This window comes from Monodelphis domestica, chromosome 1 (genome assembly GCF_027887165.1).
Source record: "Monodelphis domestica isolate mMonDom1 chromosome 1, mMonDom1.pri, whole genome shotgun sequence".
Lineage (NCBI taxonomy): Eukaryota > Metazoa > Chordata > Mammalia > Didelphimorphia > Didelphidae > Monodelphis > Monodelphis domestica.
This window is the reverse complement of record NC_077227.1, coordinates 169,602,269-169,626,095: the sequence shown is the minus strand read 5'-3', so window position 1 is coordinate 169,626,095 and position 23,827 is coordinate 169,602,269. Positions and strand designations below refer to the sequence as shown.

General features: G+C 38.3%; 1 protein-coding gene across 34 annotated transcripts in view; it reads right to left on the bottom strand.

The window, feature by feature from the left end:
* Nucleotides 1-604: 604 nt before the first annotated feature.
* The window catches only part of ZNF280D (zinc finger protein 280D), a 119,022-nt gene continuing 95,799 nt past the window's right edge, over nucleotides 605-23,827 (bottom strand). For 27 of the 34 annotated variants that reach the window (XM_056809693.1, XM_056809703.1, XM_056809605.1 and 24 more), the window contains one exon: nucleotides 21,409-23,288. In XM_056809693.1, the coding sequence (XP_056665671.1) occupies nucleotides 22,670-23,288 (619 nt within the window). In that variant the 3' untranslated portion in view covers nucleotides 21,409-22,669. Of the gene's footprint in view, nucleotides 967-21,408; nucleotides 23,289-23,827 lie in introns of those variants that run through there. The other 7 variants (XM_056809734.1, XM_056809753.1, XM_056809748.1 and 4 more) reach the window with 2 other exon arrangements.

Genomic DNA, 23,827 nt, shown 5'->3' with positions numbered 1-23,827 from the left:
ACAATCTTTACATTCTGTTTCCCTTGTCCCTAGATAGGTGTGGACTGCTACATTGGCCAATTGCTTTATTTATATAATTTCACTGGATCCTGGTAAGTGCTGTTATTGCCCCCATTTTATAGATGAGAAAACTAAGACTGAGAGAGGTTAAGTGGTCCTGCCATAAAATTTGAAATGATGTCTTTTTTCCTAACTCTAAATTTACCAAGGAGCAGAAATAGCACCTTCCCTTTATATGATAAGCCATAATTTTTACAATTCAATTCAACAGACATTTATTAAGTGCTCTATGTAACAGGCATTTTGATGGTTGCTAGCAATATAGAGAAATAAAATAGCTCCTGCCCTTCAGAATATTATCGAGAGGAAAGAAGACCCTCAAACATACTGAAACACTGAAACAGGATCTGCGATTTTATTGTAGGCTCTGGCCCCGAGCGTCCAATGTCAGAGGGCTGCATCCACCCCTCATGGTTCTAGGGTTCCCTGAAGGGTTTGTGGGTGTCTTTTTTCTCTGCCATTGGGTTAAGCTCCCATAAATGGTGTTCTCCTCATTCTGGGGGGTGTAGAGGAGCACAATACAACTAAACCACTCAACACAGAGTAACTTTAGCAAAGGGATATTTATTTCACAAGTACAAATGCCCCCACATTTCACCCCAAATCCATAGAGTGGGGGCATCATTCCCCTGCCCCATTCCCATACTGGTTTGGTCTTGGGGGGCTGATTTGGCTGGAATCTTATTTCATATTGGACCCAGCATCAGTCCCTCCAAGGTCCTGTCCAGGGGCCAAAGGGCATCTTGGCTGGTCCTTCTTGTGGCTCCCAGGGGCACTCTAGGTGCCTTGAGACCTCGACGTGGGGCTGGCTATCAGACCCGTCCTGTATTCCTGGCCTCCGGGGTTCTTCTCGCTCAGACATCCCGCTGTTGAAACTCCTGAGGTTGGAATACCTACTCCTGGCACCTAGGAAGGAAAACAATGAACCAGAAAGTATATGAAGACCAAGAAGCCAGGCTGGCTTATTATGGGGTCTCAGGAGGAGAAGATCTCATCATCCCTCCCCCGAGAACACAAATCATGAGTGGAGAAACCGTCTCGTTTGGAGAAAAAAGATGGCCATGGTTGACGCAAGCTCTTTGGAAGATGTCAATAGTTCTGGCTTCGCAGCCAGTGGACAAAGGATGCTCCTAAATGCAGGGCGGATCAAGCAGAAGCCATCCACACACACTCTACTTGTCATGATTCTTCTGAAAGCGGATTGAAAGGATCTTAATGAGCTGAGATTTGCACATTGAACATTCCCACGCCATCAGCAATGCAGGTATTGCAACCAACGGTGAAGATTACAAACCCATCCATGCCTGCTCATCTTACAGAATTCGATATTTTGTCCTCGCATAAACTTGTTATAAGGGTCCACCCTCCCGTGACAGGGACATCGCTTGCTTTTTCTTAGCAGCGCAAGAACAGAGCATAGGGGCTGCCTCTCTGTCAGCTCCTGGACAGCCCTTCTTGGTCCGTCATTTCTCTGATATCCCGCACACCATTTCCTCTTCCGAATTCCTTACATTTTGTTGCGGGCTGCTCATGCTCACTCTGAATCTCTCCTCTGGTTTTCTAGTGATCCTCAATTTCAGTCCTTCCAAAGTATCTAAACTAGTTTGCAAAGTTATATCACTGGATAAATGTTAAATATGAATATTATTGGAATTCACAGATATACAGCCAAGGAAAAAATTGGTGTTTAAAAAGTGAGAATTTGGTTCAGGCTTAAGTGGTAATCATTAATGGACCAATCCAATGGCCTTTTCTTAATCTTCATCCTTTCTAACACTTTTCCTCTTGATACTCTCTTCTCTCTAGGTTTTAAGGACTCATTTCTCCACCTTACATGTCTGATCACTCTTCTTTTGTGGGATTGTCATCTAGGTTGCACCTGCTCACCAAGGCTCTCCTAGGCCATCTTGTCTTCTCCCTCTATACTATTTTGCTGGATAATATGCATATATATCTATATATCTATACATATATATATTTCCCTCAATTACATGTAAAAACATTTTTTAACATTCCTTTTCTTTTTTCCTATTTGGAGTCCTGAATTCTCTCCTTCTCCCCCTCCCTACCCACTGCTGAAATGGTTAATAATGTGATAACAGATTTTACATGTACAATCACATAAAAACATTTTTCCATATTAGTCCTTTCATAGAAGAAAACTAGAGGAAAGTGAAATATAGTGCGCTTTGGTGTGGATTCACTCTATCACTTCTTTGGAGGAAAATGGCATTTCTCATGAGTCGCTTGGGATTGTCATGGATCATTGTACACTGAGAATAGCCAAGTTATTCACAGTTGTCCATCAAAAACTATCACTGCCATTGTGTACAATGTTCTCTTGGTTCTGCTCACTTCACTCTGCATCAGTTCACGTAAGCCTTTCGAGTTTTATCTGAAATGATCCTGCTCATCATTTCTTATAGCATAATTTTCCATTTTAATCAAAAAACTCATCTTGGTTCTGACTGATGATGTCTCTCCCTTGTCAGTAAACTCCTGCTTTCCTTCAAAATTAAATTTTTTAAAATGGTTTGTTTTCTTTACTTTTCTTTAAAAAGTTTTATTGATGTTTTCTGTTTATAAATTACTCCCACTTCATGAGAGGTCTCTTTTGACAAAATAAAAGTAAAATTAATAATAGTGACCTTATCTGAAAGCCCATGTAATATTTCATCCAAAGCATGCCCCATCTCTCTATGAAAAAAAAAATCTATTTTCTCTTCCCTACCACACACCACATTAACAAAAAGAGAAAAGCAATTTCTTTTTTTTTTTTTTTTGCTAACACACATGCATAGTCCAGTATAATTTCTTTAATGGCTAAATACATAATAGCTTTCTCATTCTGCATCCTAAGCTATCACTTCTCTGTCATGGTTAGCACATTTCCTCACTAATCTTCTGGAATCATGAATGTTCATTGTATGAAAATGAATGTTCATAGTTCTTACAGTTTCCAAAGTTGCTTATTTTTTTCCAATCATATTAATGGTAAAGAAGACAAAAGAGGAAAATGATAAATATTGGAGAGACTAGAAAAACAGGCACATTGAGGCATTATGGATCAACCTGATTCAGCGACACTGGCCTCCTTGCTGCTCCTCCCATAAGACTCTCCATCTCTCGACCCTGCATTTTCATTGGCTGTCCCTCCCATCTGGAATCCTCTCCCTTCTCTTCTCCATCACTTGAGTTACTTCAAGTTTCAGCTAAGAACCCACCTTTTGCAAGAAGCCTTCCAAGTCCTTTTTAATATTAGTGCTTCTATTCTGAGACTATCTAGAGTCGATCTTGTTCTATGTCTTGTTCTTATGTAGTTGTTTGCACATTGTCTCCCCCCAGTAGATTGTGAGTTCTTTGAGGACAGAAACTCTCCCCCCATTCTTTGTATTCCCAGGGCTTAGAAAGCAGGCATTTAATGAAGGTGGCTTCCTTCAGAAGTTTCTTGACTTGACTGTCTATTTCCTTCTAATACTTGCATCAAGGAGGTCCTCCCTGTGTCCACAGACTCTCAAATAATTTATATATATGGGGACATGGGCATATGGGTCAGTAGATATTGATGTTTTCTTGCAAACTTTTGGGCAATTATAAGGTTCAATTTTTTTCCCCTGTTCTTTAGTGTCTTCCTTCAAGTAACTTGAGGATCAATTATTGCAGTCTTCAAAATTGTGCAATGTGAATCTTGAAATTTCTCAGACTTGTGAATGTTAAAAATTTCCCCATTGGGGAATTCTCCATTGGAACAATTCCCTACTGGGAACATTCCCCATTTGGACAGTGAGAACTCTACTTAGATCAAAAATGGGAAGACCTCTACTCCACCCGTACTTAAGACTGCTTTAGGGGAGAAAACTCCCTGCTAAACAATGAAAAATACTTACACCCATACTTAAGCCATGTCTATTTTTAGAATTTATGCAACAGGGTGCTAAGTACCTATGAAGGTCAGGCAACTTGTGAATTTACAAGGAGCAAAGAGGTGAAAACTTATTTAGAAGTTTTTTTCTGGTTCAAACTTACTAAAGGGATTAGTCGACTCAGCTGTGAATTCAGATTGGGCTGTCCTTTGGAAAACGTCTACTGTGATTGGTAGATGGAAGAACTTAGGGGAGGTGACATAGGACAAAACCCCCTATATAAGAAAGAGGAATCTCTTGAGAAGGGAATATTTTGAGAGAAAGGGCTTGAGAGATAGACTCTAAGGAGGGTCTCTTGAGAAAGAATCTCTTGAGGACAATCTCTTGGAGAGAGCTCTTAAGGTCAACCTCTTGAAGATGATCTCTTGAGAAGTCCCTTGGGACTGACTCTGGCTGGAACTCCCTCTGGGGAAACTCTGTCCCCTTGAATCCTCGCTTGAACAGATCTTATGGTGAGTGATAACTGACTGACTGACTGATCTTTTCTTTTAGGACTTGGGCCTGGGTTGGCCAGGACTGGCCAGGGCTGGCTTATCCCTTTCTCATTATTCCCCCCTTTTTTTCTCTTTCTCTCTTTCTTTAATTCCTCATTGTATTATTAATTAAAATCTCTATAAAACCCAGTTGACTTGGGTATATTCAAAATTGGGAATATTTCCCTGGCGACCACCTTATATTTGATTTAAAACAAGACACTGTAGTGAAAACATATTTTCTGCGGTCACAATTTACTCACCCACTCTTATATCTACTACAATTTATATCTTCCACTATTTTAATCACTACAGTTTACAACCTCAACTATTTTAACTCTTACAGTTTATGGCATCCACTCTTAAATGCCACAGCAACAGCGTGGATGTGGACTTTTGTACAGAGTTGTTCTAGTTTTATTTGATCTTCCCATCATTGTTTCTCTCCACTCCATTTTTAATTCCATATATATCAAGACTGTGATATTAAGAGTATAAGGGTAATACTTAGATGGAGAAAAGAATCTGTTACTAACATTCTTTGCATATCTTTTTCCTATTTTTTTTTTTGACCTGTCATCTTCCTTGCAGTTTCATCATCATATGCCATTAGGACGACTATTTCGTTGGAGTCTTTAACCAACCTTCCTTACTTTTTTTCTTCAGGGCTTGGATTTTTAAATATATACTTTTAAAAATTATTATAAACAAACTCTACTAATAATGGCAGTTCAATATATGTAGAAAAGGAGAAATTTTATATGAAATGGTGAACTTGTTACATAGTGTACAATGGTTAAAAAGTATAAATTAAGGGGCAGCTGGGCGGCTCAGTGGATTGAGAGCCAGGCCTAGAGACGGGAGGTCCTAGGTTCAGATCCAGCCTCAGATACTTCCCAGCTGTGTGACCCTGGGCAAGTCACTTGACCCCCATTGCCTAGCCCTTATTGCTCTTCTGCCTTGGAACTAATACACAGTATTGACTCCAAGATAGAAAGTAAGGGTTTAAAAAAAAAAGTATAAATTAAATGTGTAGTAACAAAATTGTCTCCATTTGTGCGTTTTTCTTTTTTTTTAAGTTTTCAGTTCCAAATTCTCTTGGCACATCCATTGAGAAGGGAAGAAATAGGATGCTCGTTAAACATATGAAATGATGCAAAAAAAATTACATTAGCTATATTGCAAAACAAACAACCCAAGTGAAAAAATGTTTCAATCTATACTCAAGAATTCATCAGTCCTTTCTCTGGATACTGAAAGCATTTTTCATTATAAGATTTTTGGGGATAGTCATAGATCATTGTATGGAACAAAACAGCTAAGTTTTCCACAGCTGAACATCATTACAATATTACTGTCATGGTACACAATACTTTTCAGTTTCTGCTCACTTTACTTTGAATTAATTCATATATATCCCCCCCAAGGTTTTTCTGAAACCATTCTGTCTACCACTTCTTATAACACAGTAGTCTTCCATCATAATCATATGCCACAACTTATTCAGCCATTCCTCAGTTAATGGGCATCCTCTCAATTTCCAGTCCTTTGCCATACAAAATGAATTGCTTTAAATAGTTTTGTATACAGAAGTCCTTTCTTTTTCCTTTGATCTCTTTGGGATAAAGACTTTACTGCCCACTTTTTAGCCCTTTGGTTATAGTTCCAGATTGTTTTCCAAAATGGTTGTAACAATTCATGGCTCTACCAGTAGTGCATTAGTGTACCTATTTCCCCATTTCTGTTACAGCAACTGTCATTTTCCTTTTCTGTCCAAATATGCTGCGTTGGGTAGTATTTCAGAGTTGTTTTAATTCATATTTCTCTGATTACTAGTATTTAAAGTATTTTCACATAACTATTGATAGCTTTGATTTCCTCTGAGAACTGCCTGTTCATATTCTCTGAACATTTATATTAAGGAACAGGTCTCATTTTTATGTTTATCTCAGTTCTCAATATATTTGAGAAATGAGAAATTTATTGGAGAAACTTGCTGTAAAAAATTATCCCCTCAGTTTCCTGCTTTCCTTCTAATTTTGGCTGCATTAAAAATGTTTTAATTTAATGTAATCAAAATTATCCATTCTACTTCCTATGATTGTCTCTCATTTGATTATAAACTTTTCCCTTATTCATAGATGACAGGTAATTTCTTCCTTGCTTCCCTAACTTGATTATATCACCCTAGATTATGCATCCATTTTGAATTTCTTCCTGGATACAGTGCAAGATGTTGGTCTATGCAGAGTTTCTGCCAGACCAAACTTTCCAGTTTCTATCAGATTGTGAATTCTTGCTCTAATAGTTTGGAACTTTATATAAAGTAGCAGATTACTGTGGTCATCATGTATTTTGTGAATCTAATCTATCCCGCCGATTGACCACTGTGTGGCTTAGTCAATATCAGATTGTTTTCAATGAATACTGCTTTGTAGTATAGGTTTAGTCCTGGTACGACTAGGCTACTTTTCTTGTGCCCCGCCATTGATTCCTTTGATGTTGTTGGTCATTGGCTCTTCCAGATTTTTTTCCTAGTTCTATAATTTTTTGGTAGTCTTATTAGTTATGGGAATATTATCATTTATACTATGTTGGGTTGACTTTCCCATGAGTAACTGACATTCCTTTAATTATTCATATATCTTTATTTATGGAAGAGTATTTTGTAATTGTTTTATACTATTCCTGGATGTGCGTTGGCAGGTAAAATCCCAAGTAATCATCTACAGTAATTTTAAAAAGAATTTCTTTCTCTTCTTGCTGGGTTTTGTTGGTAATATGTAGAAATGCTAATGAGTTATATAAGGTTTCATTTTATATCCTGCAACCTTGTTAAAGTGTTAATTGTTTTAACTTTTTTTTTATTCTCTTATGTTCACTAAGTATACCATATCATCAACTGCAAAAAGTAGCAATTATTTTCTCATGACCTATCCTTGTTTTGTTCAATTTTTTTTTGTTTTATTGCTATTGTTATTTCTAGTAAAATACTGAATAACAATGGTGATAATGGACATCCTGCTTCACCCTTAAATCTATCTTACTGAAGGTTTCTGGTTTATCCCCATTACAGATGATGGCTATTGGTTTTAGATATATACTACTGAGCATTTAAAGAAAAGCTCCATTCATCCCTATAATTACTAGTAGATTTAATAGGAATGGGTGTTGTATTTTGCCATGATTTTTCTTAAACTATTGATGTAATCATATGATTTTCATTATTATTGGTAAGGATGATTATGCTTATTATTTTCTTAATTTTGAACCAGCCCTGAATTCCTGGTATGACTCCAACTTAGTCAGTGTCTCTTTGTAATATATTGATGCAACTTCCTTGCCAATATTTCATTTCACATTTTATGTCAATATTCATTAGGGAAACTGGTCTGTCATTTTCTTACTTGGTTTTTGTTCCCTCTGGTTAAAATATCACAACTCCCTATGACATAGAAGGAATTTGGTAGAACTTTTTCTTTACCCATTTTTTTTTCAGGTAGTTTATATAGTATTATAATTAATCCTTCATTAAATGTTTGCTGGAATTCACTCATAAATCCATTTGGTCCTTGGGATTTTTTCTTAGAGAACTCATTTATGGCTAAATTTCTTGTTCTGAGATAAGGCCATTTTAGTATTCTATTTCTTCTTCCGTTAATCTAGGCAATATGTTTTTGTAAATATTTATCTATTGTAAACCTCAAAATTTCTTAGACTTATAAATGTTGGAAATTTCACCATTGGGAAATTTCATACTTGAAAAATTTCCTATTGATAGTGGGTCTTGACTATTGGAATGTGAATCCCATTGGCATGGGAGGTTCCTTCTCCTTCCCTTCTTAAGATTACTTTAGGACAGAAACCCTTTGCTGAACAATGGAAAGGACTTTGACCTATGCTTAAGCATAGAACAGGAATTTCTTTGAGTCATGATTGATTTTAGAATTGATACAATGGAGATACTTGGAATCAATCTCCACCCTATTCAGTCCTAACAGGATTGAGTAAGGGCTGCAGCCTAGATCAAAATTTAATTATTTCAATCTCTACCCTACTCAGGTTAACAGGATTTAGAAAGGGCTGTAGCAAAGGATCAAAGATTTAATTATTTGAAAATATGACCTTCAACAGACATGTGCAAAGCCAGACCTCTGGGCGGTCCTGGGTTAAGCTAGAGCCTCCACTGGCACAGGGAAATTGATGGACACGTGATTGGTAGATGTGAGGACTGAGGGGAGGGAACTTGGATGGTTTCCTTGAGGATAGGGGGGTCTGAAGACTCGTGGAGGTGGGTGGTTGAGAAGTTGGTCGGTGTGGTTGGTGTGTGCTCTGAGAAGCTTGCTCTGAAGGAAGCTGAAAGTGGGGGCCTCTGAGACTGTTTCTCCATTTTTGGTCACGTGAGTAATAGGGGACTGATCTCCTTTCATTGCCCCAGCTATCTAAGGGCTTGGCCTTTTGGCCCAGCCTAAACAGAAGGGGTATTTAAGCCCTATTCCCTTCTCTCCCCTTTCTCTCTCCCTCTATCTCTCTATCTCTAATTCCTTTCTTCCTCCTGTTTGTAATTAAAATTCCATAAAAGGTTGACGGCTGACTTGAGTTTTCATTAAGGAATTACATAGCTGAATTCCTTGGCGACCTTAAATTAATATATATCAGTCTTTTAAAAGTGATTTCCTTGTCACACTATTTCACTTAAACTGTCAGTTTTATTGGCATATAATTAGGCAACATAGCTAAAACTTGCTTTAAGTTCATTGTCTTTGCTTAAACATTTACCCTTTCTATTTCTATACTGGAAATTTGGTTTTCTTCTTTTAAAAAAAAATTAAATTAACCAATGGATTATTTATTTTATTGTTTTCCTCCCTATGAAACCAGTTCCTGGTTTTAGTTGTTCAATGGTTGTTGTATTTTCAATTTCATTAATCTCTCCTTTGATTTTTTAAGATTTCTGTTTTAGTGTTAAGAATTTTAAATTTGTCCTTTTTAAAAAAAAAATTCATGGCTAAAGCATTGATCTGCTCTTTTACTGATATGAGCAGGGTAAAATTTCTCATTCTTCCATCTTTTGAAGTCATCCCAATATAATGACTCCCCCTTCATTCCCTCTTCCTAAGTTGACTACTTCTAACTGCCCTAGTGATGATAAAGTTCTTAGGGATTATATGTTTTATCTTCCCATTTGGGAATGTAAACAATTTAATTGTATAAAGTTCCTTACGATTTCTTCCTCATATTTACCTTTTTATACTTCTCCTGATTTGTGTTAAACGTCATCACATTTTCTGTCTTTTCATCAGGAATGCCTGGAAGTCTTCTATTTAACTAAATATTCATTTCCCCTCCTCTCCACTGGATTATATTCAGTTTTCTGCTGCAGATAATTCTTGGTTGTAATCCTAGCTCCTCTGCTTTTCAGAATATCGTATTCCAAGTCTCCTGCTTCTTAATGGTGGCAAACTGCTAAATCTTGTGTGATCCTAACTCCCAAGGCCTGGGAATATGAGGTTGCAACTATTGTTCTGAGATATCATGGAGGGAAGTGAAGATACAGCAAGTACTCTGAACCTCAAAGAGTTCCTAGACACAGAGGGCCCTAACTCCAAGACGTAGAGATTGGCATAGAAACCCAGAGCAAGATCCCACTGAGCTAACCACAGAGCAGGGGGTAGAGGCGAATAGTAGCACAAAGGTCCAATTTGGTAAAGCTAGAGAGGTATAATTCAAAGAAACCACCCTACAGGATCAAATGTGATTGTAAACCAAATGCCTTAACTATAGCAAGCAGACACATAAAAGAAGGAATGAAGCAAGAGATAAAAAAATGAAATAAAAGGCTCTTGAGGAAAGAATTAAGAAGATAAGTGATTTAGTGATAAGGATGAGAACATATATAAAAGTGGTAAATCTTACCCAAGAAATGGACTTCTGGAAAATTAAGATAGACCTTCAAATTATACTATAAAGCAATATCAACCAAACAATTTGGTACTGAGTAGTAGATTAATAGAACAGGTTAGAAAGTCAACAGATAGTAGTTAATGACCATGGTAACCCAATGTTCAATAAGCCCCAAAATCCAAGTTTTGGGGAAAAGAAGTCACTATTTGACAAAAAAAAAACTGTTGGGAAAATTGGAAAACAATATGGCAGAAACAAGGAATAGACTCAACAGCTCACACCATACACCAAGGTAAAGTCAAAATGGAGACTTGACCTAGAAATAAACGGTGATATCAACAAGTTAGGGGAACAAAGAAAAGTTCACCTGTCTGATTAATGAGTAACAGAAGTATTTATTGCCAGACAAAAAACAATATAGAAAATGAAATAGATAATTTATTAAATTAAAAAGGCTTTGCACCAACAAAACCAGTGCAACAAAGATTAGAAGGGAAATCACAAACTGGGAAAAAATATTGATAGCAAATGTCTCTGGCACCGGTTTTATTTCTCAAATCTATAGACAACTAAGTCAAATTTATGTGAATAAGAAGCATCCTTCAACTGAAAATAGTCCAATCATATGAATAGGCAGTTCTCAGATGAAAAAATTAAAATGATCTAAAATCATGAAAAAATGCTCCAAATCATCTCACACCTATCAGATTGGCTAATATGACCAAAAATGAAAATCCGTGTTAGAGGGGATGTGGGAAAATTTGGACACCATTAGTGGGACTGTGAACTGATATAACCATTCTGGAGAGCAATTTGGAAGCATGGCCAAAGGGCCATAAAATTATGCATAATCTTTTGGCCTAGCAATAAAAGAGATCAGAGATAGAGGGAAAGGACCTACTTGCACAAAATCTTTTTAGTAGCTCTCTTTGTGGTGGGGCAAAGACCTGGAAACTGAAGAAGTGTCCATCAATTGGGGAATGGCTGAACAATTGTGTACATGGTTGGAAGAGAAGATTACTGAGCCAAAAGAAATGGTGAACAGGATGAGTTGATAAAACCTGAAAAGACTTATATGAAGTGAAGCAAAGTGAAGTAAGCTGAACCAAGAGAACACTCCATGCAATAACCAAAATAGAGTATAATGATTAACTTTGAAGGACTAACCTATTATCAGCAATGCAGGATTCCAAGATAACCCCCAAGGGACTCATGATAAAAAATGCTCTACAAAGCCAAAGAAGAAGCTGTTGGGAACTGATTACAGATCAAAGTATGCCAACTTTTACTTTTTCCTTCATTAGTTTTTTTAATCATATATGTAATATATGTGTCTTCTGTTAAGCAATGAGAAATATGGAAATTGTATTGTATGAAAGCACTGGTATAACGTACACCAGACCATTTATTGCCTGGAGGTAACAGGGAGAGAGAGAATGAATCTGAACTGCAAAATGTCAGAAAATTGTCAAAAATTGTTTCTGCATGCAATTGAAAAAAAAATAAAATTTAATAAAAATACAAGGTGTAGGTTTGTGATTTACTTTTTCAAGTAAGCAGTGTAAAATAGAAATGAGTAGTTAAGTATAATCTTTTTTTCTGTATTTGATGTGAATGTAAACATTTTTTAGTTGTTTAAATTAAGAATAAACAATTTAAAAAACCTTAGACTAAATAATTTAATCCTAAAGAATTGGTGAATCAATGAACAAATTATAGGAATAATGAATAATTTCATCATAGAAAATAAGGATATTGCAACAACACGCCAAAACCTTTTTCAATAAATGCAGATCTTTATACCATCAATAAACAACTCTCCCCCTCACAAAAGAAAAAAACAAATCAATAATCTGGGCAGCAACTAAAAATAAAACCAGAAAAGCAACAAATCATGAAATCTTGAGTAAATTAAAAAAAAGAATGTAGAAAATCAAAGAGGAGAAAAGCTTATAATTTATACAAAATGGATAAATATTTTAAAAAATATAAATTAGTTAGAATGATCAAAAAATAAAGAATTTAAATAATCCAACTTCAGAAAAAAAGAAATCAAGCATGTCATAAAGAAATTTCTAAAGGAAAAATCTGTAGGACTTAGTGGATTTATAAGAAAATCCTATCTAACATTCAGAGAGGAATTAATTTCAATATCATACAAACTTTTGCAAAAATAAGAAGGAATTCTACCAAACTCTTATCAGACATAGTCCTATAACCAACACAAGGGAGAAATGAAGTAGAGAAGTAAAACTATAGAACAACATTTTAAATGAATATTTATATAAAACCATGGAATTGCAAAGGCAATGTGATTGCTGGCTCTAGTGTCAGGATCTGGGTCCAAGTCCTGTCTTCTTCACTTACTACTCATGGGAGGCAAGTTACTTAGCTTCCATATGCAGAGACTGCCCCAACATATTCAAAAGATTTTACATGATGGCGAGATTGGATTTATGGCAGAGATTCAAAGTTGGTTCGATAATTGGGAAACCATAAACACAATTTTACCCTATACATAAGACTAACAAAAACATAGAAGTCCTAAAGCCATTCTCCAATAAGTGGACATAAGTAAAGGCTCTAATAAAGTATATTCATCAATAAAAATTTATTAAGCATCTACTATGTCCCAGGTAGAGGGCAGAGTGCTGGATGTGAATGTAAGCCATTAGCTTATGTTGCAAGTCACATTGGAGAGAAATGCAAAGCCAAACCTGAGGTTTCACTTCATATTCAGAAAACAGACAAAGATGACAAAAGATGGGAAGTCAATGTTGAAAGGATTACATAGGATTGCTGTGAATGAGTACAAGTATTCTGGAAAAGTAAGGAATTATGCAAAAGAGCATCTAAAATGTCTTCGGACCCCCAAATTGGCATAGACCCCAAGGATGTTACTGAACCCAAAGAAGGCTTAAAATTAAAATATGAAAATATTTATACCAACACTTTCTGTTTTAGCAAATTCCTAGGGTGTGGAAGTCCACGTGCATGGACAGGAATGGCTAAACAAACGGAAGCACAAGTGGCCCATCTCTGGGGAGCCTCCTCACAACTCCCGCTCTCACAGACAAGCCTTGGGAGCAAGGTTTCATTGCCCCCTCCAGAGAAATGGTAGCCCGCGTCACTGGAGGCCTCTGGCACGTCCCCTTCCACCCCTAGTTTCCATTTCCCCCAACCCAGGCCTCCAAGATTCTCAGTTGAGAATCATTCGGTCAACCCACACTCAGTAGTTCTGGATATCTGCTATGGTGGTTTAGCAAGAACTGGCACAAAACATCTTCAGAAAGTCTGTGACATATTTTCCCAGAAGTAAATCCATAGTCCGGGGTAAATGTGGCAAAGGGGGTGCCTCAGAGCTCCTAGTTGTTGGAAGGTCTTTTCCCCATCCATCGCTTGCTGGAATTTCCAAATTCTCCTGATACTTGCTTGCTTTTATCTTGAACCCCTAAATTATCCAAGGTCTCATTTCCAAAAATTAAGGTTCAATTTACATCCCCTCATTAATAGACCTCGAACAGTAATCAAGGAAAGAAACCTACGTTCCCTCTTCATTTAGCCAATTATCACAGCGCACAAAGATGCCAAAGCATGGCTCTAGTAGTAGGGTGCTGCTCCCCTGGGGCCCAAATCAAGCTTGAGGCTACAGCTTACGGAGGTCTCCCCTCTTTCTGAGAATTCGGCCGTCATTTGCCGATCTCCAGTCCCAATGTCTCTCAACTCTTTCCCATAATGCTTCAAATATCACTCAGTGACGACATGATCACATCTGCCAGTTATTTTCGTATTCAAGGTCTGGACTAGGTAGAAGAATGTCTACACTTCTCTACTACTATTCCCTCACCTTGAAAGTCAACCCGTTAATCCATTTGGGGTCATTTTTAGGGTAAAGGGCCATTCTCCGTAGCAGAGAAAACAAAAGCAAAAGCATTTCGGGGGAAGATTCTCGTGTTCCCAGGAGGCAGGAACCCTGGGAGGCCCTCTGTCCGCTGGCTTCTGGATTCTCTCACTCAGTTTGGACGTGTGGGTGTCTGGGGCTAAGCTCTGGACGGCCGCCTCTCTTGGACGTGGCCTCCTGCGTGATTCTGTGAGCCTTCATTAGGAGTCATGTTCTTTTGTGGCAGCCGCTCTGCGGCATCCAGGCTGTGGCTACATGCAGAAGGGTTCTCCCTCCCTCATCCACCAGAAGAAAGCAGTCTTAATTTGATTTGTTAGCTATAAAGCAGTGATGTTCTCATGAGGCTGATGCCTGACACTGGCGCTCTCCATTCTGGGCCAGAGGGCTCCGCCTTCCCCCTCTTTAAGTTGTCGGTCACGAGTCTATCTCCTCTTCGGAGATGTCAGCCTCGGAGCGTGTGTTCCTTTCTCCAATCATTGGTCATCAATCATCGTGAAAGCCTGCCTTCAGTTTCTTGCCCAGGACTTCATCATCCAGGGCAAAACGCTTAAAGTTCCTTCAGGACAGGACCAGCCAGATGGAGGAGCGGTTTCTATTCCTCAGGAACTCCCAACCACTCCAGAACAGGAAGTCTGTCTAAGACAAAGCGTTTTCCATCGTCTCTATGGCCCGAAACACGAAGGACCCGTCGATGCCAGGATAGCCCAGCAGCGAGCTAGTCGACAACAGGCCTCAGCTCTGGCCTTCCTCCTCCCCATATGACAGCTGGTTCTGCTGGGCCTGCCATGTGTCCCCACTTCCACTGTGAAGGACGTGAGATGGACATTCGGTGGTGGCAGAAGCTGAGGCCAGGAAAGTAATTACTCAGCATGGGAGGAGGCTGAGAGAGCTTGGAGGTCTGGCCCCACCCAAGGAAACTACCAAGAAATGGGAACAAATGAGAAAAAGGCCGAGCGTAAAACAGCAAAACCAACAAGGTAAGTATTAACAGCAGAAGGGAATGTGGCCTCCAAAGCAGCCAAGAGTCCAGACATTTATTCATCGATATTTTAAGAATAGGGAAAAGGAACGAACCCACGATGAGCCACAGAACACTATCAATTCCCCAGACAGCACGGAACCCCAACAGTGTTTCCAAGGAGCTTGAGAAATGAAAATTATAAAAGCAGAACTGATGGCAAGCCATCAAAGAACAAAAGAGAGGACTGGGAGTGCAGACGCGTGCAAATGCAGAAGGGAAGGACGGCCAGGAAGAAGAGAAGCAAAAAGCAATTAAGGTTGAAAGAAAACAATTTGGGAAACTACCAATGAACAAAAGAGCGAACTGACTGGGAACATAAATGTAGAAGGGAAGAATGATCAGGAAGAAGAGAAGCAAAAAGCAATTAAGGTTGAAAGAAATTATTCTCTCTATAGAAGCAAAACAGACCTCGAAGACAAGATGTCTAAAAACAACCCAAGATTAGAGGTCATAGAAGATGACAAGCCAAAAAGACGTGAGGTACGAGAAAACGGCCCAGAACTTTTGACCCCCACTGCTCCCAACAGAGCCAACTGAGACAATACATAGGCCGCCTCTAAAGTTCCTTTGGCCACTATTGGTTGTACCTTTGTGAGTTACAAGAAAAGGAGAGCAGTTAACCTCATTTGATCAGTCTTTGGAGTTTTGCTCCAAGAAGAAAATAGCTGCCACCAGGAGAAAAATCACCAACCACCTCCATTCTTGGTTTCTTACTCTAACAAGATTATGTCTCTCTAGAGGGCAGCTGGGTAGCTCAGTGGAGAGCCAGGCCTAGAGACGGAGGTCCTGGGTTCAAATGTGACCTCAGACACTTCCTAGCTGTGTGACCCTGGGCAAGTCACTTGACCCCCTTTGCCTAGCCCTTACCACTCTTCTGCCTTGGAGCCAATATACAGTATTGATTAAAGATGGAAGGTAAGGATTTAAATTAAAAAAAAGAAAATAAATTATGTCTCTCTAGATACTGTCTCTGCTTCTACATTCCTTAGGGGAATATGCATTCCATAGTATAACAAAGCCAGGTTTGAATATAATAATTATATTTCTCATCAAAATAAGGTACACGAAAGTAGTTTAGAACTTAAAGCTGTCAAAAATAAACAAAAAAGGTGCAGCTGGTTAGCTCAGTAAATTAAGAATCAGGCCTAGAGATGGGAGGACCTGGGTTCAAATCTGGCCTCAGACACTTCCCAGCTGTGAGCCTGGGCAAGTCACTTAACCCCCACTGCCTAGCCCTTACTGCCCTTCTGCTTTGGAACCAATGCATAGGATTGATTCTAATACGGAAGGGAAGGGTTTAAAATTTTTTTTTGGTTGCAAAGAACAGGAAGCAAAGTAGGGAATGGTTAAACAAACCACAGTATATAAATATAATTGTCCTGTAAAATTGACAAAAGAAAAATTTCAGAGACACATGGGAAAACACGTGATAGGATACAATGATAAAAATAGAACAAGAAAGACATTTACACAACTATAGTAAGAGATGAAAGGACCTACAACAAAAGAATCTTAACTCCATTGGGACAACCAATTTTTGCTCAAAAAAGATGAAAAAAAATTCTCCTTTTGTTATAGGTGGAATACTCTGAGTATGAAATGCCATATACACTGTCAGATGCTACTGCTCTGTAGGGGTGTCTTTGAGATGGGAAAAGGGGAGGGGAGGGAGATAGCTAAAAATAACTGTGATGCCCAAAAAAAGGCATCAATAAGACAAAATTTTTTTTGAGGATAATGTCAATAAACAACAAAAAGAGAAATTATTGAAACCAGCAGATCTCCAAGTATGGCATGGAGATCCTGAAGGATAACAGAGATTCAAGGAGTCCAAAAGGTCAAAATTATTTTCATAACTATGCTGAAACATTATTATTATTCCATTAAAATATTTCTCTGTCTTCCAGCATCTGGGAGACTGGATTTTTAAAAATATATATTTAAATGAAAACAATGTATCAAAACAGATTAAATACAGAAGCAGATAGGAGAACCTAGTTGTGTTATAAAGCCAGACATTAAAGAGAATTCTAAAAACATTTAAAACAATGCCCTCTTTTCATTATTTCTTGAGGTTTTGGAAGAGCTATTTTTCATGTTATGTTAATAAGCATTTATTATTATTTTAAATATATTAAAACTTTTGTTTTCATTTCTAATATTATAAATATCAATAGATAAAACCTACATAAATAAAAGCCCTTTGGAGTCCTCAATAATTTTTAAGTGTGAAAGGTGTGAAAGACCAAAATGTTTGAGAATCATTCAGCTAATTAAGTAAAAGCCCATTTTCTTTTCTTTCTTTATTTTTAAAACCCTTACTTTCTAGCTTAGAATCAACTGTGTGTTGGCTCCAAGGCAGAAGAGTGGTAAGGGCTAGGCAATGGGGGTCAAGTGACTTGCCCAGGGTCACTCAGCTGGGAAATGTCTGAGGCCAGATTTGAACCCAGGACCTCTCATCTCTAGGCCTGACTCTCAAATCTACTCAGCTATTTAGCTGCGCACCCCCCTCCCCATTTTCTTTTAAATGTATCGTTCAGAATTGTCTGTACAAAGCAAAAGCTGGCAGAAAGGAGTCCCCACATAAGCCTGCCATCTGGCAACTTTAAACTTGCCTAATGACATCTCGCTCCCAAATGTTAGACACGAAGATGAAGGGAGCATTGTAAGGGGAAAACGTGGAAGCGAATCAAAGCCTTGAAGAACACACCAAGCGGACGGCTCAGACACCAAAAGGAAAACACTACTTTCAGGAGCTGATTGACTCTAGGAACGAAGCAGCTCCTCTCCTGTGGGGAAACCTACAGAAATGCAAAAGACCAAAGGAAAAGAGAGAATAAAAAAGAAAACCCGGAGTGAAGAGGGCAGAGAAAAGGGGTGGCAACAATCAAGGCAGAGAGGAGCTCCAAGCAAGAGCGACATGGAGAAGGGAGGTGGCGGAGGGGGGAGTCATCGCGTGCTTCCTAGTACTCCAACAGCGTCTCAAAGACCAAGAAAACAGCAGCCCCGTCTATGAGCAAGGACTCCTTGTTTCCATCCTCTCTTCCCCGCCACTGAGGTCAGCAGCCCATGACCTCGCTCCCACCCCTCCGAGCCCCACTAATCTCACATGCCCACAGAGGCGGGGATGACCTTTCCTAATCCTCCCTCCCCGTCCCTTTTCCTCATCCAATCCATCCTAAGACTGCCTATCTCTCAGGCTCCTTTTTCTAGGAAAGGCTGTCACAGTGGTCTTCTATTTGGTCTCTAGCCTCCATTTCACCCACTTGAGCTTCTTACAATGCAGATGGAACTCTATTCAGCAAACTCCAGGGCTCCCTATTATCTCTATTACAAAACAGAGTCCTGGGTCTCATTTTTTAAAGCTCTTCCTCCTCGGGCCCCTTCCCTCCAAGCACTTAGGATCCAGGGCTAGCCTCCTTGTTGTTGTTCCACAAGAGCTCATCTTCTAACTCCCAGCAACCTCACAGGTGGTCCCTGCCTCCTGAACTCTCCTTTCTTTTCCTCCTGGTTTCTCAGATAAAAGGCCACCTTCTCCCAGTCTTCCTTCATTTTAGTACCTTTCAGGGACAGCAAGGTGGCTCAGTGGATAGGCCTGGAGATGGAAGGTTCTGAGTTCAAATGTGAGCTTGGACACTTCCAAGCTGTGTGACCCTGGGCAAGTCACTTAACCCCAGTTGCCTGGCTCTTATCACTCTTCTGACTTATCAATGATACTTAGGATTGATTCTAAAGACAGATGGTAAGAGTTTAAAAATAGAAACTTCAGTGCCATCCTGCTGAGATCATCTCCCATTGATCCCACCTCTGTGGTTGCCATGTTGTCTCCCCCTTTAGATGGATCCCCTGAGGACCAGGGTCGCTTCTGCCTCTCTGTCTCTGCAGACACCATGGAGGGCTCTCCAGGGCCTCCTCCCATAGACCATCAGTTGCCAAGTCTCACATTTTCTCCCTTCTCCCTCCCCTGCTTCCTCATCTCCAACGAATGGGCAGTAGCCAAAGCACACATATGACCAAGCCATGCCGACGCTTCACAAGGAGCCCTTCACAATCTGGCTCACATAGTAATCGCCTTTCACTGAAGCAGCTCAGTGGTCTCACAGATAGAATATTGGTTCTAGACTCAGGAAGACAAGTTCAAATCCAGCCTCGAATACTTATTAAAATGAGACCTTGAACAAGTCACTTAACCTCTCTACCTCAGTTACCTGAACTATAAAATGGAGATAATCATCTCTGCCTCTTATGGTTGTCTCAAATGAATTAAGACTTACAAAAGCAGTTGGTACTTAATAAATGCTTCTTACAGTCTATCCTCCTGCTCAACTGGCATATTGCCCATTCCTTGCATCTGTCACCTTCCTTGATGCCTCTGTGCAGGCTGTCCTCTGTGCATGAAATGCTTGCTCCTCTCACCTGTCTCTTGGCTCCCCTCAAAGAAAAGCTCAAGTGCTGCTGCCTTCAGCTATTAGTGACCATCGCTTTGTATTTCTCTACCTATGGACACCCACCAAACCCCTGTAATGCCCGTTCTGTCTGCAGATCTGTACTTTTAGCAAGCAGGACAACTCAGCACACAGTAGGTACTTAAAAAACACATGCTGATTCATCATCAACGTTATTTTTTTTTAAACCCTTACCTTCCATCTTGGAATCAATACTATGTATTGGCTCTAAGGTAGAAGAGTGGTATGGGTTAGGCAATGGAAGTCAAGTGACTTGCCCAGGGTCACACAGCTGGGAAGTGTCTGAACCTAGGACCTCCCATCTCTAGGCCTGGCCCTTAATCCACTGAGTTACCCAGTTGCCCCCATCATCATCAACATTATTATATTCTGTGTCTGATAAATGAAACACTGACTTACTTATACAATATTTTTGTCATGCTTCTTTGATTGCTTTTTACTTTGAAGTTGCTGGAGAAAAAATTTTTTCCTTTTCTAAAATTTAGAGTATAAAGGAAGGGAAAAATACTTAAGTAAATGTGGTTGTTGGGTTAAAAAAATTAACAAACCATAAAACCTATGTCATGAAGTTTACTGATATGCAATCATAATTCCTAGTACACACATAAATTGACACTCTAAGCATAAAACCCGCACTTCTAAATCTACAATCTGTGGGGGAGTTTGGAAGATTGTGGAAGATCATTCATTGCCTTGGGTTCACATACCATAGACAGACTGGTATGCAACGGCTCTAACAATTGCATGTTTGCCCCATGTTTGCCCCTAAAAGCATTATAGAAGGATCAGGGCCTTCCCACTATTGAAAATAAATGGCAAGGGGACTCTACAAATCACTTAGCGTGGCAGCCTAAGTCTAAAACAACATTTGTGGTTACTAAGTATGCAACTTATGTTGTGGGATCTTACAAACCACTTCTAATTACCTAAAATTACAAAGATGAGGCCTCCCTCTTACATATTCATGCTTAAAATGAGGCCTAACTTGGGAAAGGAAGAACTTTCAGTTCTCAGATTGCTACTACTGCTAATAATTGTGCTTTATGGTTTGCAAAATGCTCCTCTTTCAACAAATGCAAAGTAGGTATTATAAGCATCGTTATCCTCATTTTACAGATGAATAAATTGAAGCTCAAAAAAGTAAAATAATTTGTCTATGATCAAGTGAATAGTTAACTGTCCAAGCCAATATTTGGACCCATATGCCTCTTTATCCTGCAACCAACGTTCTTTCTACACCTCCATAAAAAGTCCAGAAAGCCTATGCCCATATAAACTCATTTTTACTCTTTTGGGCAGGAAAGTTAAGATCTTTCACTAAATTTAAGGAAAATATTTTAAGTGGCAAGAGAGAAACTAAGTTTTATAGAACATTAATGTACTTAAATAATCAACTTCCAAAAGTTGCTGAGCAAACCAAATATAATGAAATGTGATTCTTCATGATGAGATAAGGCAGCATTTTTCCTGTGAAGTAGTAAGCATAATTTCTTACACTACCCTACAATTCAATATAAAACTTATCACTCAATACAGAATAAATAAAATACAGGATAAAAGAGCCACCAACTGAACAATTTCATTACTAAATATTCTAATGTTGAAATAACTGTTGGAGACTAAGCAATGATCTGAAAAATAAAGTTATCCATAGACAACATTTTGTTGCAAATATTTACTCAAAAACTAATATGTACAGCAGTATTTAATAGTTATTTAAAACATCCAACATTCATTAAAACAAAATTTGAGTTCAAAACACATTCTAAAGAAGTAAAACTGCAGCATTTTTAATGAAGTTTGTCAGTATTCCAAAGCAAACTACTGTTAATCATATTATGCATTCCTACATCTATGTGTTGCTAAGACAGTAAAAACAAACAAAAAATCATTTTAGCAGCCATCTTATGGACATTAGGCTAAATTCCTGAAATAAATTTAAACATTTCTGCTTTAGGTCCCCTTAAAGTCTTTGTTTAATGTAAAGACGTAGTTTTAAAATGGCTGAATACATGGCAGGGCATGTTTCCAGTTCACTGCTTTACAGTTTCTACATTAAACCATACTTTGGTTTGACTTACAGACCATTTATGGGTCTACTTACTCCTAACAAAAATCATTAAAACAATAGTAAAGGCAGTTATAACTACAGTATTTCCAGTAATAAGTCCTACTTTATACAACTAATACGTCAGGGATTTATGCACAGCTTGCACACTGACAAAAAACACAAATATATATTTTAAGAATTTCACTTTCACTGAAAGTTTAATTAAGGTAAGCTTACAGCCTGGGATGCTAACACCTGTATGGAGGTGCATAGATTCATATAATTCTGTTTACATGCTTCTGACAGACAGGAATGTGACATTAAATCCAAAGGAATTTTACATTTATCCAAACTGTCATTAGATTAATACATCACTGTAAGCATGCTCCACATCAGCATTACGCTTCAAGTTCAAGCCTTCTCTGACTCACCCATCAACCATCATTTTTAACCAATTCCCTTCAATAAAGTTCTTCTCAAAATTTTATAGAATGGTGGAAAAGAATGGGACAGATTTTTATCTTAGGGAATTTAAACATTTTAATAATAATTAATATCCTAATGATTACCTTCTTCTGGGCTACCAAGTCACCCCTTTTCTGGAAAAAACTAGTTAAGTGAGACTTTTCCATTTCAAATTTAACCTTCGTCAGAACACATAAACCCTTTACTTATGTTTAATTGTGCTATGATTGGCAAATTGACTACTTTAATAATAGGCTTAACACACATATGCAATGTATGTGTCACCTATCCTTACATTTTTCTATTTCCAAAAGTGTCACTGAGCACACTTAGTAGGAATGGTCCAAGATGTTCTTTACCATTATTACTTTTTTTAAAAACTAAAACTTAGAATGAATGGCTGATTTCAACTTGCTTCCTTTTCATCTGTCAGGTCTACAGTTGTCTCTGTTGTACTAAGACTGTATCCTCTAGAAATGTCATCTGTTTGCTCAGAAACTACTTCAGCTTCCTCAGCTGAAGGTTCAAGGCTACCTTTCTGAAGAATCTCGGTGGCTTCGTGCTCAAGCACCTCTGATGGAGTCAAAGGTTCCAAATGAATACTGCCTTGCTCACTAACATCAGAACTAATGGATTCAGGTTCATCTCTTTTTCTCAAAAACTGCTCAAAGATTACATCATTTGATGTTAATTTCAAATTTTTAGTATTCCGTGACGAAGGCTTAGCTTCATTGGAGTTGTTAGTCTGATCATTTAAAATTGTATTCTCTGAACTTTGGCACATCTTCAATTCAGTTTTGCTATCAGTGTTTTTTTGTTGTTTTTCCATTACCTCTTCGACATCACTATTATCTGAAACATAACTGAAGGATTTCCTTGAGCCCCTATCCTGGGCTACAAGGTTGGGGTCATTTTTCATATTTAAAATGGTTGTACTTTCTTCATTCTTTATTGCTGATGAGCCTTTACACTGATTTACATCACATTCTTTTTTGGCTTTCTCTGAAGAAGCATTTTCTTGTTCTCTGTAAAACAAAGCCATTTATTATTTTTCTCTCCAGCAAAGTTTATTGGGGGAAAATGCTAAAAAGAGAAAAATGTATAAATTAGAAGGATGATCAAGGAACGCTTGCATCAAAATATATTATATATTAAGATAACTGACTCCTTGGCACTTCAAGTTTATATATTAGAATGAGGACAATGTTTCAGGCAATAAAATCAATAAAATCAGATGAACCAGTTTCATATGATAAAGGTGCATAAATATAAATAATATAACTACATTAATATATGTAATCTCATTGTAAGTGAAGTGGATGGAAGAGCACTGGGGCAGAAAACTGGGAACACAAGCTCAAAATATGGTTCGTCCATGTTATGAACTAGTCCTGTGACCTTGGACAAGTTGCTTAAAGTCCTGTTGTCTCAGTCTCATTCATAAAATGAGGAAGTTGGTTCCTCCAAAATATGGCCTCTAAATACATTCTATAGTTATTTGCATTTAATTCTTAGACTTATTGAACAAATAAATCAGTGAATCAGCTCTCTGCCGGTTTTAGCT